Source organism: Phoca vitulina, unplaced genomic scaffold, assembly GCF_004348235.1.
Source record: "Phoca vitulina isolate PV1807 unplaced genomic scaffold, GSC_HSeal_1.0 scaffold56, whole genome shotgun sequence".
NCBI classification, from domain to species: domain Eukaryota; kingdom Metazoa; phylum Chordata; class Mammalia; order Carnivora; family Phocidae; genus Phoca; species Phoca vitulina.
Window position 1 is genome coordinate 7,089,366 of NW_022589759.1, and position 19,237 is coordinate 7,108,602.

Here is a 19,237-nt window from a genome sequence, read left to right on the forward strand (position 1 = left end):
ACATTTTCTGAAGTCACTAAATTTCTCGTTACAGCACAGGAAAAAGAAGATAAAGTAGGAGGGGGATGACTTTCAAATTCAGTCCTAAACAGCAACATGTTTGAGAGGCAATCATAAAACCAAACAAGGATATGGAAAAAGCAATGGATCACCAGAAAGCAAAGAGTAAAAAAGCTGCAAGCAAAAGCAGTAAAAGATGCCACGCTCAGAACAAGGTCTTACTGACAGATATCAGGCGAAGAAGCTCATGCCTTTATGACAAAAACAAAAAGCTTTGTTCACATTGAAATGACATATTTACTTTTGAGAATAACAAAGTCACCATGGAGATATATTTTTTCAAAAAAATTTCATTTTCTCAAATATTTTTTACAATTATTTTGTTTCTTTTTTGTAGCATTCTGTCCCCTAACATTAACTTTCTTGACAGTCACATACCAAAAGTCTGTGGCAGGGCCTCAGCAGTAAGTTTCTGCTATGCCAACCTTCAGTATTTTGACTTTGTGGACTTAGAAGAGTTACAAATGTGTGTATTTTGTTATTAGTAAGGCAGTATAAAATTTAGAGTTTTTTTTTCTGATGTTTGTTGAAAGGAATGAATATTGGTACTCTTTAAGTGTTATAGACAATGCTTGAATTTATTCACGTGGTTTGGGCATTTGCTCCTTTCACACACACGTTATTAAATGTAGTGCCACAGCTGTTAGTTTGAGAACACTGACAACCTGGGAATCCCCTTCATCTTTAGCCTACCTCTCCTGATATGTAAGCTAATACCTCAGGGTCGATCAATACTGTTGACACAACTGAGAGAACCCTCTGGATTGGAACACTGCAACACAAGCGTATTTACTTGACTATCTTCTTGGCGGTAACAACATTATACTTGCCAACATCTTGATGAAGAAACTAGATGAAAATCCATGTCATTTAACAGTTTTTTAGATGTTGGGAGTATGAAGCCAGAAGACAGACATGCTCTTTCCCAGAGCCAAATCTGATCAGCGACACTTAAACGCACTTCCGATGCGAACACACACATCTGTTGTGAAATGTAAGGAAAATTAAACTGCATGAATACTTGAGACTTCAAAGCTTTCGTCCCTAAATCCCCAAAGGTACACATTTCTCCTCCTCTTTTAAGAGCCTTCTGACAACCCGAGTGAGGAGCACTGCTTGAAATAAAGCGGAGTAAATGCTCCTTAAGAGTCAATATTAGATGGCAGGTTTTGGTGAGGTTTGGACTGGAATTAAGGTAAACCTTCTAATTACTTGAAAGTATCACTTGAAAGTATCACCCTGTCCATTTGCCACTACTAATAAAACAACTTCACAACTAGACTGACATGGATACATTTTCTTCTGTTCAAAAGAAGCTTCAAACCTTACTGAGCATCTTTCAGGTAAGTCTACAGAAATTTTCTGTTTTTATTTCCCCTTTATATCAAGGAATCAGAAATACAGATTGGGCTTTTTGCAAATTAGTGACTGAGCAAAGAACTACTCATATTCTAACCCTCTTACTTTTGCTCGTAACCTAGAATTACATTATTTACAAAGATAAAAGGGACCCCGTTACAAAATGATGCATGTCACCTTTGGCAAATGCATGAGTTGGAGTAATTGCCTTTGAAATTCTTCAAAAACTCAAAACTGTAAGGTGAATAGCTTTTATCAAAAACTTCACATCAAAATAGAAAATTTAGTAATGGAGTGTCTTTTCGTTTTCTTCTACTAGGAAAATTATTAGTATAGTTTCATGAACAAAGGTAAAACAGTAATGAAAATAACTAGGTACAACCATTCCATCCTGTGACTATCAGAAGATGATGGGTTTGTGAAAAGTCAAGGCAACAAAATAGGTCACATTATGAGTATGTCAAAGAATTCACAAAAAAAAGGTAGAATTCTCACTTCTCTTTAATCACTGAATTTCAGTTTTTACGAATAATCTTAGGACAATTCAGGTAACTAAGGTTTTGGGAGGGAACAGTTCTTGTACATGAAGAACTATGACATGCTCAACTGTTCTGTAAATAACTCTATTGGCTGGATTATCAGACATTTTCACAGAAACAAATTTTTTTAAAGCCAAAGATCACTGCATTTATATTTACAAAAAAGCCATAAACAAACATGCACTTCTCCTTTACTGGGAGAACTGAAATCAATGTTTGAACATTAAGGCAGTGACGATTCTAAAACAATGAAATTCTAAGTTAAGGCTTTATGTTTGTTTTGAAACCCATAGTCATAGGCCACTGTGACCAAAGCAAACTCTTATCTACCAGGTTGGGTTCATCTCTCCAGGATATGTTATTTATTCACTACCAACTATTCTTCTATGGGATAGGAATTAGTAGTAACATCATCTATGTACTTGGGGCTATTAGTCCACTCCTTAGGTTTTATTTTGACGATTTTGCCTTCAGCAGCATAAGCATGTGCCACAGAAGGAACTTTTTCTTAATAAACTTAGAAAACGTACTGGTTGCACCGATTTTTCCTTGACTGAAAGTTGGACAACAATCCTAAATACAGTAAACCTCCAAAGCATATATGACCATGCTCCCATCTAAAAACATGGATGTTCTTGATTACTGAAATAACTGGTCTTCACCTCCTTTTCTTTGAAGACGGGTATTGCCATCTAAACAAATAAAGCAACAAAATGCAGAATACCTTATTTTAGGTGGATCTGTTCTATACTTGCTATCCTCAAGGCACAAATAACATCCTTGCTAGGCCAATGTCTTTCCTTATTCAAGGAAAAGATGAGAAGTGGATGAGAAGATTCACTTTAGAATAATTGTTGATTGCACACTTGCCCTATCAACTTACACTGAAATTTAGCAGGCGGGGATGTCCTTTTCTCTCCCCCCCCCCTTTTTTTTTAACATTTAGAGAGACAAAACTCAGATCCAGCCTATGGGTACACTTGAGAAGCAGCTGTGGGAGCACCACCCTCGCCTACCGGGGAGAGTAGGAGGGATGTTCCCAGAGCACACTCCAGTATGAGTTTCCACGGCTGGAATGACGTACGGTTACTCAGACTAGAAGGATCGCTATTTACACTAAGTGCTTGCCGCTACTTCTTGAAGCAGTAATTTTACAGCAACATGTCTTGTGAGGAAAGTACTGTACACTTGGGTTGGTATCAGCAATAGTTCATGTAGAGGAAGAATGGCATTGACTACATGGTCTCAAAAGCTAAAGACAGCTGTAGTTCTCCTTTGTCTTCAAGTCAGAAAAAAGTGAGATGTCAAAGCAGATGAAATCGCAGGCAGCATGAGTCCCATGCCATTGAAGCGCTGGCGCTTACATCTGACGTGTGGCATCCCATTTCTTTAGATTTACTATCAGGAAACAGGAATTTCTAACAAACACTGTCAAATATTGTAGGTGCAATTTAAGTTAAGCAAGACACATTTCCACTGAAATGTTTTGAAGATCTGAAAAGTCTGTACCCTAGTACCTGGTAAGCTTGGCTTCAGCTAATTGCTAGATGGGTTTGAAAGGTGTGAAATACACTTGTGTTTTTAAGATGGGAAGACTCACTATGACAGGGCAAATGTAGGCAACACAGAAACAATATTTTTAGATCAACATCTTACACTTTATAATACACTCACATTTATACACAAATTTCATGTTTACAAGTACAAAAGGCAAAGACCCTCCAAGAATTGAAGTAAATGCATCAGTAACTACATTCAATAGTGTTAACACTGTTGTCCTACTCTCCATTTTCCAAACCCAGAAGGAAATCGTAAACGCCGTCGCATGCTCAGACTTCATTTTTAGAAGTTGGAGACCGTGTGTAGTTCCGCACATGTCTGGGTTTCTACAGAGCTGAACTGAGATTCCATTGTGTTCCAGGCCAAATCTGCCAGAAGAAAGTCATCCATGGCTGTTTGAGTTTCGTTGCTGGTGAAGAACAAGCTCCCCAGGGTTTCGAAGCCCGAATTCATGGTCTGTGTTTCTGTACTGTTCAACTGAACTTTGCTCTCTACAGCAGGTATGTTTTTAGCAGCAGAGATTCCTTCAGTTTGGGTCTCTGTGTCAGATGAATCAGTACTCATGGAAAAGCTGGAGTGTTTCAGAATACTTCCCAGAGGCAGGTGGGGGCTACTGTCTAAAAAGAAGTTTAAGTCTGTCTGTGTCTGCGTGTCAAACATTTCAAGGCCTAAGAAATTAGAATTTCCCCTACAACTATAGGACTGAGCAGATGTGTCTGCAAGGAAGAAGTCCGTTTGGGTCTCTATGTCCAATGATTCCAAGACAGGCTCGGTGGTCATGGTGTTAAGCTCACTCTCTTCAGTTTGAGTCTGGATATTTGAGGCGGACAAAAACTCTTCAATATCAAAATCGATTGCAGGATTCTGGGTCGGGCCAGATGGGAGCTGGGGGTCAGGTACAGTATTTGTGTCAGACAAAAGACTACGATTGTCCAGTGTCTGACTGGGCAGATTACTTGACAAGATGTTTTCTAAATCGCTTAATAAATCTATAGTTTGGGTCTGGTTATCTGTCATGTTCTGTGAAGGAAGCATACTGTGCTGTGCACTGAAGTTTATAATCGGTGCAGATTTCTCAAGATCTTGATGTAAAGTCTTAGGGTGGTTCTGAGGTAACAAATCATGAGCGACGGTCTCCGCTACTAAGCTGCTGCTTATAATGCTGTCTGCAGAAACACCGTAGGATGAATGGACGCTCCCAAAAATGTCAACAGCTTGGTCCATCTGTACTCGGTCATCTGTCAGACCTTGCATTCCACTGGTCTGGGTTTCTCTGGAGATCCCGCCTGACTGGTAACAGGCATCTATAAACGCATCAGTCTGAGCAGCTATGGATGAGGTCACCTTAGAACTGGGCAAAAACGTTTGTGTATGAACACTGATGGGAAGGGAGACTTGAGAACCAAACGTCAAATCTGTCTGAGAACAAGACGATACAGAAGAATCAGGCCCGGCCCACTGTGTGGAAGGTATGAAGGGTTGCGTGGCGTAAGACAGCTCCGTCTGTACGTTGATTGAAGAAATGCTGTTCTTCTGATATGTGTTCCCTAGTTCTTGTAAAGGATTAGACAGGCTCTTCCCCAAGTTCACTTGAACACCTGTACTAACTGGCTCCATAGCAACAGGACTTACAATTTTTGAAAGAGGGAGACTTTCCTTAAGACAGCCAGCCTCTGAATCTAGGCCGAGGATCAGGGTTCCGATCGACAAGGGCAGTATGTGCACAGCGCCCGGGGCAGAACCCTGATGATCGACACCCAACACCACAGGCTGGGCCGAGGAGTCGGCGGTAGGCACAAAGACAGGCATGGGAGAAAACTGCATAACAGGAAGTTTCACCAGAGCCACTTTGGGCTTGGGTAAAAGCAACTTCTGAGGGTATCTCGGAGGTGTTGTAAGAGTCTGCTTTCCGGCATTAGAGCTGCAAGAGTCTTCAAAAGAAGCGACCAGCTTTATATCTGAAGTTTCCAGTTCTTGAGTGTCTGGTCTTGGAACTGGTTGGGTGCTCAAGGACTCAGTGGGCTTACTGGACAACTTCTGGCTGGGCAGGCAGCTCTCCATTTTCCTTTTCTTACTAGGTGGATCCCTGAAACCAAGGACAGAGTAAAAAGAGAAAAACGAGTTTAGGCTGCAGCTTTCTTCTACCCTGGTGCGGTCTCTTCAATTACTTACGAATGCTGCTCCCCACACCTAGAGCAGAGGTCAGAATCCACCAGGTGAGGAGAGATCAATCCTTCTGTGCCCCTCTGAGAACTGGGCCTACTATATGGTGGGCAGAAGTGCAGGAACATGCGACTAGGGAAGGAGGAAGCACATCTTTCTTGGGGGCATACCTCTAAGTACTCTAGCACTCAGCTCTGTAAGCACGAGGAAGTGAACAGATTATTTAATGCAACTTTTACCATTCCTAAAGTAGGAAGCTATTACTCCAAATATAAATTTGACCTTTAAGATGAGGTACAGTTTCATGATAAAACTTAACTCTTCAACAATCTAACATCCCTCTGATGGAAAATGCTGGAAGTTGGGATTTTCAATTGGGAAGAAATAAGGAAGAACAACTGGGTTAGACAGATGTGGATCCTTTGCTAGTACTGCTCACTTTTCCGAAAGCTCCCCTCTTCCACGTCATGTTTTTTCTCCGTTATTCCTCCTTTCTCTCTGCACTAACGGCTTTCCAAAAGTTTCATTTGAAATTCTTCCCACAGCGACGGACTCCTGGGCCACCATTTCTTCCCCTTTACCTGTGCTCTGCCGGGATCTCGTGGCCAGTGCGGTAGACGTGGGACTGTAACGCAGTTCTGCTGGCGTAGGGACAGCCGCACGTGCACTGGAAGGTCTTGCCGCAGTCCTCAGCATGCCTTTTCAAGTCCCACTCCGTGCCATAGGAATTGCTGCACTTACTGCACTTATGCTTCTTTTCAGCATGCATCTTCATAAAGTGCTAGGAAGAACATAGAAGGGACGAAAGTGGAAAACCGCATCTGCTCAAAACATTTCAAAAACCATCCCCGTACCTGCATTAACAATGACTTTGCATGACAAACTAGAGCAGTCTACATCAAAAGAAGGAAAAGCAGGCAAACTGCAGTTTATCACATGCCCCTTCTCCCTGTCACTGCTGCTTTGGGAAAAGTGAGGACCCTCTTTGGAAGCAATTCATAGTACCTGCCATTTAGGTTTTACAAATGAGTGCCGCAGGCAGGAAAAAGTCCTTCCTGCTTTTCTCAGGACCCCTCCAGCCAACCCTCCGGGAAGTATTTCAGCTGCTGGTCTCTGCCAGTCCTACGTGACCTCTTTCCCCACTCACTGGGCCCCTCCCTCCTCCTAAGGCAGCTACTTCTGGAACTCTTCCTGACTTCAGAAGCTTTGTCCTTCCTTAGGAGAACTTTTCCTTTGTGCTTTGCTCCTCTGACCTAGGAGGCACACAGAGTCATGCAAGAGATCTGGAGTACACATTTCTCATTTGCTGCTGCACCGCTCTTCTTGTCTTTCTCTCTAAACCCTCTTCTGGACATCTCCTCCTCCAGAACAAGCCATGTCTCCTTCACTCTGGTTACACTCCATTCACGTCTTCCCCCAACAGGGAGACTCCTCGGTGGCTATTCTCACAGGCAGCTTTCTTGGAGAGTTCTCCAGTTACGTTTGGCGAGTGACAGAATGCACGTTAGGTTTATATCACCTGCATTTCATCCTCAGAGAAGTATACTTAAGACAAATAAAATACCTGTTTTACGAGAGAAAATTGAGAAAATGGTCTGTCAGGGCCTCTAGGGCATCCTTCAATTGGACAACAGTAGAATTTCGGTACAGTTTTCAAATCTTTTCTTATTGTTGGATTTACTATACCATCCTGCAAAAGAAAAAATTACTTTAAATAATTATTAAAAAAACAAACAAACAAAAACCCAATGGAACTGGCTGGGACCAGAAACAAGGAATGACTAAAGATGGGCACAAGGGATCTTTCAAGGGAGATAAAAATGTTCTAAAATTAGATTGTGGTGCTGGTGGCACAACTATGTGAATCTACTAAATAATTAAATTATTCACTTAAAATGGGTAAATGTTATGGTGAGCTAAATTATAGCTCAATAAATCTGTAAAAATTTTTCAAAACAAAAAAAAACCCCATGTTGCTAAAAAATCTTCTATCCATTCCTTTAAAACTCCTCCTTCTAAACTTAAAATCTCTATCCTTAAAGCCAGCTTTCTCTGTTTGTGATATACTCACAGTTTCTCAGGCTCAAGATTTTGGTACCAACCTAATTCTTCCCTTCCCTTTCATCCCACCCTCCCTGAAAAAAAAACCTCCTTTGACTATGGTCTAGGCCTTCCTCCTAGCATCATGACTTTCTCTGATCCTTAAACCCCTAGAGTAGCTGAAGCTAGTTGACACAACTTTTTATACAGCAACTTGAAGAGTCACCATGCTATGTTTGAAATTTAATAATCATTATAGTAACCAGTACGTATATAGCTTTTATTACTGTGTCAGGCATTTATATATATTAACTCATATAATCCTCATCATCCTTTGTTATTAAGTATGTGACTGAATTTTTGGCTGGGAGTTTAAAATAACTGGTGACTTAATTTAGCTTGAAGTGCTCTGTCTTGGTGCCCTCGATGAGCTCACTTACTGCAGGTGTGAGACACCTATGACCTCCAGTATAATTCCTGTCTGGACCTAAAGGAAGGTAGTGGCGGTGGTGGGGGTGGAGGGGTGGGGATGGACCTCTCGACAGGTCACTGGAAACAACAGGACATGTACTCATGTAACCAGGGCTCAAGGGTAAAGAGCACCTGGCTCCGGGGGTCCCAAAACAGACCATGTCTGGCCACTCACCGCTGACACAAAGGCAGTGAGACAAGTGGTGGGGAAACAAGAAAGGGATTTATTTCAGTGAGTCCAGCACCGGGAAGACAGTGGACTCACATCTCAAAGACTAGCTCCAAAGTGCTGAAAATACTTTCAGGTTTACGTAAGGAAAATGTGGGACAAAGGTTGGTGGGTACGTGCAGGCAGGCAGTAAAGGTCAGGTCAGTCGCTGTCTTGGGGTTAACTGTGCGGGGTCTTGCTGGTGTAAAGGCAGTCCCTATTGCTTGAGAGAATAGTTTTGGGTCCGCATCAAGGGATGCTTTGCCCCCTGGGTCTTTTGCCTGAGTCAAGAGATAAGCTGGAAAGAAGAATGTAATCAATTAGAAAGTACAGACTGAGGTCAAAGTGGAGGGGAGTAGAAGTCCCTGTTCATGCAGGCCACAGCATCTAGTGTTCTGATGAGAAAGGATTCATTACTGTTGGAACATGTCCACTTCCTTCTCTACCATTAATGTTTCTGGAGAAGTGAGAAATGAATGGTCATGTGGCTAAGACTCCTTCCCTTTGCCTTCCCAGTGGATCTTGAGAGGAACATGTTGATCTTGTTGAGTCTGTGTCCATTCATTTAGAGGGGAAAAGAAGCTGTTCTTGTTTTATTTTTACACAGCACAATTTATCTTTCCATATCAAATTCAATTAGTCCTCCATGTCTTCCACACTGGTCTATCCTTTTACAATCCTACTGCACCATACTGTTTAGATATTCATATTCATTTGGGTTATTTAAGTGGTCTCTTACATAATTTTCCTTCCTCTTCTCATGTTCTACCAAATTTGACATTCTGAAAACTTATTTATATGTATCACCTAATGGCATGTTATGCCTCCAATCTCCCATTATAACTGTATCTTTTTCTGTTCCCTTTTCATACACCACCCTACTTAGCCTCACTTTCTTCCCACTTCCAGTTGCACCGTCTATGAAGGCTCAATTTGTCCTACATTCTCCTGGCTCTCTTAAGGCAGACTGCGATGGCGGAAGAAGCACTTGGGCTGAAAGACCTATACACCACCTCTACCACCAATTAGGGGTATGGCCTTAACCTCTCTGAGCCAGTTTATTCATTTCTGAGACAGATACAATAGTTAACTCTCAGGATTATCTTGTATTGGATTAGCATAAAGCCAGCCCAGATCATATTCTCAATAAACACTCCCTTGTTCTGCTTACCACCACCCAGATGTAGAGATCTATTTCCTGTTTGAATTCCAAGATAATAAAACTTAAGCTATTTTAAATATTATCATTTTTTTCTAGAGTTCCTGTCTCTCCAACTAAATTTCTTAAGGGCAGGAACTATTTTGTACACCTCTTGGTATTGTCTTAATGTTTAAAGAAGAGAGCAATTGCCTGCTAAATGTAGAGTTTTTTTTTTTTTTACAGATTTTATTTATTTATTTGACAGAGAGAGACACAGCAAGAAAGGGAACACAAGCAGGGGGAAGGGGAGAGGGAGAAGCAGGCCCCCCGCCGAGCAGGGAGCCCAATGCGGGGCTGGATCCCAGGACCCTGGGATCATGACCTGAGCCGAAGGCAGACGCTTAACGACTGAGCCACCCAGGCGCCCCTGTAGAGCATTTTTTGAAAGGCAGTCCTGCATAGGGTAGTGGTTTTCAACCCTGGGGCCTGTGAAAAATCACATGAGACACTTAAAAAAAAAAATCTCTGTCTGGTTCCAACTCCAGGTATTTTGATATCATTAGTTTGGGGTGGGGACTAGGGATCCATATTTGGTTGTTCAATCTCCCCAGATGATCCCAAAGGACAGTCTAGCTTTGGAACCTCTCGTATAGTGGTTAAACCCTTGGGTTCTGGAATGTGGACTGCCATAGTTTGAATTCTCTACCTTGCCACTTTCTTGTGAACTATCTTGGTTTCGTTATCTATAAAGTAGGCAAAACAGGATCTACTTCAGGGCTGTTGTGGGGATTTCGTCAATAATGTACAGGGTTTGGAACAGTCTTATCACATAATCACTCAGTTATTATTGCTGACTTATTTGCTGTGGAGAGTTTTGTTTCTTCTTTTGCTTTTTGCCAACCAACTTTATGCCAACGATCTAATCTAAACCAGTACTTTACATTAAATACTGTCCTTGTGGAAGTCAGACTGAAAGGCTCTTCTGTTAAAACACTGGCAGCTGCTAGCTTTAATGACAAGTGACGTGGTCTCTTATCACCAAACTCATCCTATTCACCAATTCATCTAGGGTTTGTTTGTTCATTTTTTAATGAAATACTTTCAGTTAACTTATTATTTTTCCATCTAGTGTTATCAGCAAGAGAAAACGAAATGTGGGTAGAATATTAAGGAAGACTCAGAAATCACTTCATTCACCTAATAATTATCAAATTCCTCTTAGTGATATGCCAGGGAGATGGCCCCTTTCTATGTTCCAGGCTGTTCAAATGTTCCACAAAACTTCCTACAAGTTCACTACAAAATTCATGCTCACTTCTAATACCCTCTCAACTCTGCTTAGCATGCCTTTTATTTATTTTTTTAATTTTTAATTTTTATTTATTTTTAAAGATTTTATTTGTTTATTCATGAGAGAAAGAGAGAGAGAGGCAGAGGGAGAAGCAGGATCCCCGCAGAGCAGGGAGCCAGATGTGGGACTCGATCCCAGGACCCCGGGATCACGACCTGAGCCAAAGGCAGACACGTAACCAACTGAGCCACCCAGGTGCCCTAGCATGCCTTTTATTATGCCTTTTTAAACTCCCAATCATGTTCTCAAATACCTGTTCACTTCACTTTTTAAAAGTTAATGAACTTTTTTTTTCCCGAGATGTTTTAGGCTCACGGCAAAATTAAGTAGAAAGCACCGAGAGTTCTCATATATCTCTCCCTCCCCAAACATGAACAGCCTGTTCCACTATTAACAATTATCCCCCACCAGAGTGGTACGTTTGTTACAATCAATGAACCCGCACTGGCACATCATTGTAACCAAAAGTCTTTATTAGAGTTCATTGTTGCTGTTGTACATTCTATGGCTTTTGACAAATGTGTAATGGCACATATCCACTGTTATATTATCACACAGTATTTTCACTGCCCTAAAAATCCTCTGTGCTACACCTATTCCTAACATCCTTTCCCTTAAACTCACCCTGGCAACCACTAATCTTTTTTGCCTTTTCCAGAATGTCATATAGTTGGAATGATACAGTATGTACACTTTTCAGATTGGCTTCTTTGATTGAGTATACACCTGACCTAAATTTCCTCCATGTCATTTCATGGCTTGATAGCTCATTTCTTTTTAGTGCTGAGTAATATGCCATTCTCTGGAGGTACCACAGTTCATCTATCCATTCACCTACTGGTGAACATCTTGCTAGCTTCCGAGTTTTGGCAATTATTCACTTCTCTTTATGTGTCTTCTACCACCTCTCTCACCTTTCCTTTCTCACTGTTACATCATTAGTTCAAGTCATCCTGACTCTGGACTTTTATCATTAACCTCTTAACTCATTTCTAGAACTTCAATCTCTTTTTCATTCACTTTGCCAGATTCCTTTTTCTAAAGTGTAGCTCTCATCATGTCCATTACCTCACTCAAACATTTTTAGTGGCACCCCAAGTCTACCCGAGTCCAAATTTCTCTACCTTGAGACATTCAAGTCCCTTACTATATATATATAGCTTTGAATTGTCTTTCTCTTCTGTTACTTACCCCTTTTGTCTAATGGAACTACTTAAAATCCCTCAAACCTTTTCAAGGAGAGGAATGTATTTGTATCTTCTCTTGTATTTGGGAATGTTTGGACAGAATAAATGTTCAAAAAAAAAAACTAGGAGCATTATACTGAACATGTTCATGTGGCCATCTAAGCCAAAACTGTATCATGCACCAGGATGAACCACTAAAGACAGCCGTAAAGGACATCAACAATCCCCCTGTGGCCTTTATTATAGGCATAGCAACAACCTGAGAGTGTTCACTTTCCTGCTTTCTGAGGGCCAACTCCTCACCGTCCCCATCACCATCTCCCCATCCCAGTTCCAGGGCCTTCCTGTCCTGAGACAACAAACTCAAAAGAGGATGGCTGAGATGAGGATGGGGGAGATAAGAAATGGGGATGGCACAATACCACATGAACCGCAGTGAGAAAGTCATGTTCTATTCTGGCATCCTCTATATATGTTCAAAAACAAAATTCACCAGACTTTTCGTACTTTATCTTTTGTATGCATGACTAAAAAGAGAACACAAAAAATACTTCATGTTTTGCATTCCTTTTTTGGGTACGTTACATACAAAACATTTTAAAGTAAAACACATTTCAAAAATATTTACGAAACATTTTAAGTAAAAGAATTTGGAAAAAAAAATCTGTGAGAGGAAACAATAAAAAAAGATGGAAAAAAGTAAACATACAGAAGAGAAAAGCAGGAGTAAGGACACACTTTAAGGAGAAAGGGTAAAAGGAAAGGATTTTAAGAATAGTGGGGGTGAAAAAAAGGCATTATAACTACACCAGCACTTGACTGCCTTCACAGAAAGCATCCAAGAAGAAAATCAGCTCGCTCTGTTGTCTTCTCATTATAAATTTAAAATTGGAGGTCTTTGTACAATATGGCCTATAGAGTGACTTGGAACCTTTCTTTTCCTTTTTTTTTTTTTTAAAGATTTTATTTATTTATTTGACATAGCGAGAGAAGAGCACAAGCAAGAGGAGCAGAAGAGGGAGAAGCAGGCTCCCTGTTGAGCAAGGAGCCCGATGCGGGACTCGATCCCAGGACCCTGGGATCATGACCTGAGCAGACAGCAGACGCTTAACTGAGCCCCCCGGCGTCCCTTTTTTTTTTTTTTCTTAAACAACAACAACAAAACAACTTCCTTGCTAATCATTAAAAGCAAACCCCAGACTGAACATAATACAAAATCCTTTAAGCCAGGTTTTAAAAACATAAATGCTGCTGGGTAAGAGGTTCTTTAAGGGCCCTCCTGTCCCCTTCACTGCTTTCAAACAAGGAATAAAAGAATCTCTGAGAAATGTCCATTTACTCCTACTCTTCCTTTCTCTTAATCCCCAGCTTTCATTTCCCCAGGGATCCCCCTGTAGGCAAGGATAGACAGGGCATTTCCAACTTCCTAACAGGAGATGAAATATAAGAACCCGCATAAAACCAAATGGCAGCATGCCCTTACACCTTACAATTCAATCCCCATTCTTACCCACCATCCTTTAGAAGGGTTTGTTAATTATTTACATTAAGAGGGGAGTATTTGTTTGTGGGCAGGGTACTTTGTGAAGAAAGTCTAGAATAAAATAAGGACCATATAGCAACTAATGGGGAAGTGGATAAAAAGATTATCATAACCTAGAAAAAATAAAAACTAGGAAAGAAACTAAAATTTTGCAAGTAGCTGTAACCAAGAGAACCAGTAGGAAAAATTCCCACTGAATATTATGCAAATCTGCCAAGCAGCTATACTCAGACCACCTTCAGGGCAGAAAGTAGGCAGGCACTGGATTGATACTGGATTCTCTCCAAACAGCTTTCAAAACCACAAGGAGCTCCCAGTCAGCTCTCGTCCCCAGGCCTCCTCCTTCTCCTTCCCTCCTTCTAATACTTTGAAAACAAGTGTCAAGAGCAATGTTTGAACTCAAGAGCCTTCTCCTCAGAATGCAGACGGAGAGTAGAGATTCACCACACTGGTACGGCTCTTTTGTCACACAGGTCATGCTCATGAAAGAAAATGAACCCCTTTCCTCCAATACAGCAGATGCTCAGGGGTGGCTGGGTGCTGTGGTTAGAAAGCCAGAACAAGGCAGGAAAGTGAGCCTCTTTGACAAGAAAAAAAACAAAAACAATGATGGTTCTGGGTGAGATTTCTTTAATTCCTCCTGAAACAGGTGTCCCTAGTGATCTACGAAGGAAAATCAGGAGAGCCCACTTTTCCCTTCAGCATTTTTAGTTCAGAAAGGGATCTTGAGTGCACTGTGCTGTCTTCAGACAAGAGATCAGTATCTGAAAACCGGCTTAGAAATGGGAGAATGACTTCACACAGGTTCTAAGCAAGGGAGGATACTGCTGCTTTGAAAAGTCCAGTAAAGATTTGATTATCAAAATTTGTATTTGCTTCAACTACTCCTCCTTCTTAAGCCTGTTATATTTTATATTTTGTATGTGCACCGTATATTGCATGTGTTTGTATATTTTGTATACGTATGGGTATCTTCAGATATTCGTAAACTTAACATATTTTAAAAAACATAATTAGAAATAAACCTATTATATGCTATCACACTAGTCCTGAAGAGTAAACGGTATCTTTGTGCTTAACAGGTGCTTCACAAAGTCTTGAGAGCGAGAGCGCTCCAGATAGCAATTCCAGAGAAAAGGACAATAAAACTGTTACAAAGCGCTTGTTAGAGTGATCTCTGGGCCAATACAGTCCTGGTCAGACTGGCAGCTTCTCTTGTGCTCAGAGATGTAGAGTGTCCTGGTTGTTTCTCAGGGAGGACATGATACTAAAAGTGGGTGATGGCCGTTGTATACAAGTTGAGAGAACCAACGGACGTAGAATTCCTACAAACCATGTAGTTCACCCACTGAAATTAAAATATAAAGAAAAGGAAGGATTTCGTTAAAATTATGTATGAGAGAGGAAACACAAGATCGAAGACCATTCATTCCCAAAGACCACTGAAGAGTTACCGCACTTGGGTCCTGGAAGAAACGGAGTCTGTTCTGAGGAAAACTGCAGCCCCACCTGCAGGGCCCTCCTCAGCACATTCCTGACTGGACTCCCTCATCTTCCCAGGGGAACGATGCTGCATCTGTTCAGCTGGTGCGGGAGGGGGATTCCCATCCTGGGCAACATGTCTGTCCTACTATAACCTCGAGCCTCCTGGCAAATTAAATTCTTATCAGAAGCCTGAATCTAAGGAAGTCTCCAAGGAGGATTTACCTGAAGGGCAGACAGAACATGCAACACGCTAGGCATTTCAAACTCATTCCTGAATCCATTCAGACCATCAAAAGCTACATTCACAAAACTGCTCTGAGTATCGTGCTTCGGAATTATGTCACTGTTGACACAGGGAGAAGTGAGTAAGAAGTGGAAGGAAACTTCCTATTGTAACGACTGGGAAATTGTAACTTAACAGGTCTAGGGTGGGGCCGGACATCTGGATTTTCAGTGAGCTTTCCACAGATGTGCACTAAAGGTTAAAAATCACTGCCCCATTTTACAGAGGGCGGAAGGGATGTTCACACTACCGTCATGTTAACATACGGGATGCCTTTTAAAAGAAGACCTGGAGAAATTTCCCTTACGTCTCATTCCTGAGCAAACCCGAGTCTATCAATACTGTGAAAACGTGTGACTGAAGGTGCTTCGGGGCAAATCTGCGGCTCCCCTTTAAAAACCGGGCAGAACCTAAAGGCCTCAAGGAGGTATTGTGGGTGTGGTGGAAAGCACTCGGGCTTTAGACCAGGTTTGAATCCCAGCTCTAGTCCGGCTGCGCAACCGGCTTCTCATCAGCAGCGTGAGGAGGCGGACGAGACGGACCTCACCAAGTTGCTGGAACTACCAAGGTCCGTGTGTCGAATGCCCGGGCCGCGCAGCCAGAGGCCAGCGGTCCTGGCTCGTCCGAGCCCGACAGCGAGTGGCATGACACAGTGTTTTCCTACTGCGCGTTCCTGCGTGCTAGCTCCCGCTCTGCCCCGCCGGGACTCCTGGCCGGTTTGGCCCGTTTTGTGGTTGGACGCCGGCCGGCGAGGCTGCACACACACGGCGCAATCCCGGCCGCGCCGCCCCGCACGCCCCAGCCCGCGCCCGAGCCCCCCAGCGCCAGGCCCGGGGAGGCGCCGTTCCGCGGCGGGCTCACCTGCAGGCGGTGGCTCTTGACCAGGTGCATGTTGAGCGCCGGGCTGTTGGGCAGGATTTTGCCGCAGCCGCGCACGGTGCACAGGATGTTGGTCCGCACGGCCCGGGACAGCTCGCTCACCGACGGCTGGATCAGCTCCCGGGCCGGAGGCGCCGGACCCGCGGGCTGCTGCCTCGCCGCCGCGGGCCGCGGCCGGCTGCCCCTCAGCCGTCCGGGGGGCCCCCACGGGCCCGAGGCGGCGGCGGCGGCTCCCCTCGCGGCCGTCGGGACGGTCGGGGCGCCCGAAGCCAGAGCCGCGGACCCCGCCGCCGCCGCCTCAGAGGCCGCCATGGCTCCCGCACGGCAGAAGGACCGAGCGAGCGGGCCCCGCCTCCCGCCGCAGCCACTTCCGGCAGGGGGCGGGGCCTCCAGGCTCATTAGCATCCGGCGGGGCCGGGACGGCCGCGGCGCCCCCTGCCGGCCATAGAAGAAGCGTCTGCTGGAAGCCGCCGCCGGGTGAGGCAGGAGGGTTACAAAACTTAACGGGTTCTTGCGGACAGGTCGAAGGTATTGGTCCCACTAATGCATTCTTCATCTTCCCACAAAACTTAACCTTGGGCAATAATTGGATAGAACAAAAAGCAGTACGTTCAGGAACTTTATTTCCCCAAAGATTAGAAACAACCCAAATATTCAATGGCAGGAGAGGCAATAGTATGTTAATTACATCTATTGTTTATTGAGGGCTTACCAAGTGCTAGACATTGGGGAAAGCACTTTTCATTTCCTATCTCATTTTGTCCTCAAAACAAGTGTAGCGGGTACATACTATAAGTTTTCCCTCATTTTGCAGAGAAGAAACTACCCTAGGTCGCATTGTACAAATGAATGAGTTGCTATGATTGTGTTAATCATTTTAAGGGAGGCTGGATTTACTTGCCTGTATCTTTTTTGTTTTGCCTTGTTTTTGCCTGTCTCTTAACTGCTGAAATCCGATTACTATTTAGGGGACAGTATGACTCAGGGCAGGGTTCCAAAACCTAAGTACTTAGAAGGACTAGCTAGACCAAGTAAATGAGGAGAGGAGGCCAGGTGTAGACAAAAGGGAGAAGTGAGGACTGTAGTGAAATGGAAAATCTATCCTTTGTTTAAAGGGGGGCAGCTGCTACTCATCTGTGGTATCGTTAGATTTATTTTTCAAGGTTTTTATGTGAAAACTTCCAACTTATATATCAGCAGCTGTACTAGTTTTCTATTGCTGCAGTTACAAGTAACCGCAATCTTGGCTTAAAACAACACAGATTGTGTCAGAGGTCTGACACAAGTACTAGGCTAAGATAAAAGTGTGGGCAGGGCTGCATTTCTTCTGGAGGCTCTATAGAAGAATCTTGCTTACTTGCCTTTTCCAGTTTCTCAAAGTCAGTAATGGTGAGTTGAGTCTCCATCCCATCACGGATTTCTTCTCCCTCTGCTCTCTCCTATTCCTGTTCCACTTTTTTTTTTTTTTTCCCTGTTCCACTTTTGAAGATCATTGTGATTACAGTGGCTCCATTCAGGAAGTCCAGAATAATCTCCCCTTTGCAAAGTCCCTTTGCCTTGTAAGGTCATGTATTTACAGATTCCAGGGGTTAGGATGTGGACATCTTTGAGTAGGGGGCATTATTCTGCCCATCACAGAAGCTAATTCTGATTTTAAAAGTACTGTGGGACAAATGAACAAACCCTACAACTATGTGTGTGGGGGATAGCATCTACAGGCTATTGTTTCTTTTGGTACGGTAAGAGTACAGGCTCTGGAATCTGACTGCCTGGGGTCAATGTGGGCTCAGCCACCTACTAGCGTAAGCCTAAGCTTTGGTATTCACTGGAGTAGAATTAGACTAGTAATGCTGCCTGTGTTATAGGATTGTTGTGAAAATACGATAATGCACATAAAATACTTAGCACCGACATAGTAGGTACTCCATAATGTTAGCTATTCATTTTTGGAGACCCTACCTAATGTACAATAAATTCCTTTGGCCGTAGAGGTCCTTGGGTCTGCACTTATTGATCCATCTGTTCCCAAGACTGCATCTGAATGCAGTATGTCTCTGGATCATCAAGTACGTAATAGAAGTTCCAGTGCAAGACAGTGACATAGGAAGAAATTGAACTCACCTCCTCCATGGAATACACCAAATTATACCTATTTAAAGAATAATTCCTCCTAAAGAAGAACTGAGGGCCGACTGAACATCAAGTACAAAAGAGATAGAGTTCCATGTACTCTCATTTCCTTAAGTAGGTGCCTCTGTCTGGGAGGGCCATAGGGTACAGCCTCAAGTGATTCCACTATAGGCTGGATAATATGATTAGTGTCTTCCTTGCTCAGGCTCCGATTGCACATCACTGCCAAGCACCCAGGAGGGCTGTGAGCCTGTTAGAATCCATCTGGGAACCTGCAGGGCCTCTGTGCAGACCTAACAGAGGCACTCAGGCACCGAGCAAAAGTGCCTACCACATGTGCGCACAGAGGGACAGATGCTTGATACCACGTCTATGTCTTCAAGGAAATTAGCATTATTGAGCCCCTGCAGACTCAGGGCCTCACTGTGAGATAATGGAAGTGTCTATGCCATTTGCTAATTACATCTAAAAACATAGATTTCACGTATCTGTAATCTGTAGACATTACCATTACATTGTAAAGCATTGTTCAGCCCTGCTTCTCTGATGGTATTTACATATCTGTATATTAAGCCTTTTTTTTGATTTTCATCAAAAGTAACCAATGTACCAGTTTTTAGATATCTTCATTCACAAATTGGTGTCTTCGTCTCTGCTTTGACCACTGGCTGACTTCATTCTAATTGTTCAACCTTCTAGCAGCTGGAGGCACCTGTATGTTGTTACATGGCTATTTTATCTCTGGCTTTATTCTGTCCTTCTTGCTTTTTGTTTGCTTTCCTATTTGCCCAGAGTGCCTCACCTTTTTTTCATCATCATTGTAATATACGTTTTTATA

At 42.9% G+C, this 19,237-nt stretch overlaps 1 protein-coding gene across 1 annotated transcript; it reads right to left on the reverse strand.

Annotated features, from left to right (window-relative positions):
• Window positions 1-1,902: 1,902 nt before the first annotated feature.
• On the reverse strand, window positions 1,903-16,581 carry ATMIN (ATM interactor). The gene is made up of 4 exons (XM_032389855.1): window positions 16,252-16,581; window positions 7,246-7,371; window positions 6,263-6,462; window positions 1,903-5,604 (listed from the first exon to the last, which is right to left on the reverse strand). The coding sequence occupies exons 1-4, from the start codon at window positions 16,579-16,581 to the stop codon at window positions 3,801-3,803; spliced, it is 2,460 nt and encodes an 819-aa protein (XP_032245746.1). The 3' UTR covers window positions 1,903-3,800.
• Window positions 16,582-19,237: the final 2,656 nt, after the last annotated feature.

Coding starts and splice junctions, on each gene's coding strand:
- ATMIN (XM_032389855.1), bottom strand. CDS start 16,581: ATGGCGGCCTCTGAGGCGGCGGCGGCGGGGTCCGCGGCTCTGGCTTCG. Junction 6,463..7,245: donor AATTTTCTCTCGTAAAACAG/GTATTTTATTTG, acceptor TGTTCTTCCTAG/CACTTTATGAAGATGCATGC. Junction 5,605..6,262: donor GAGATCCCGGCAGAGCACAG/GTAAAGGGGAAG, acceptor CCTTGGTTTCAG/GGATCCACCTAGTAAGAAAA.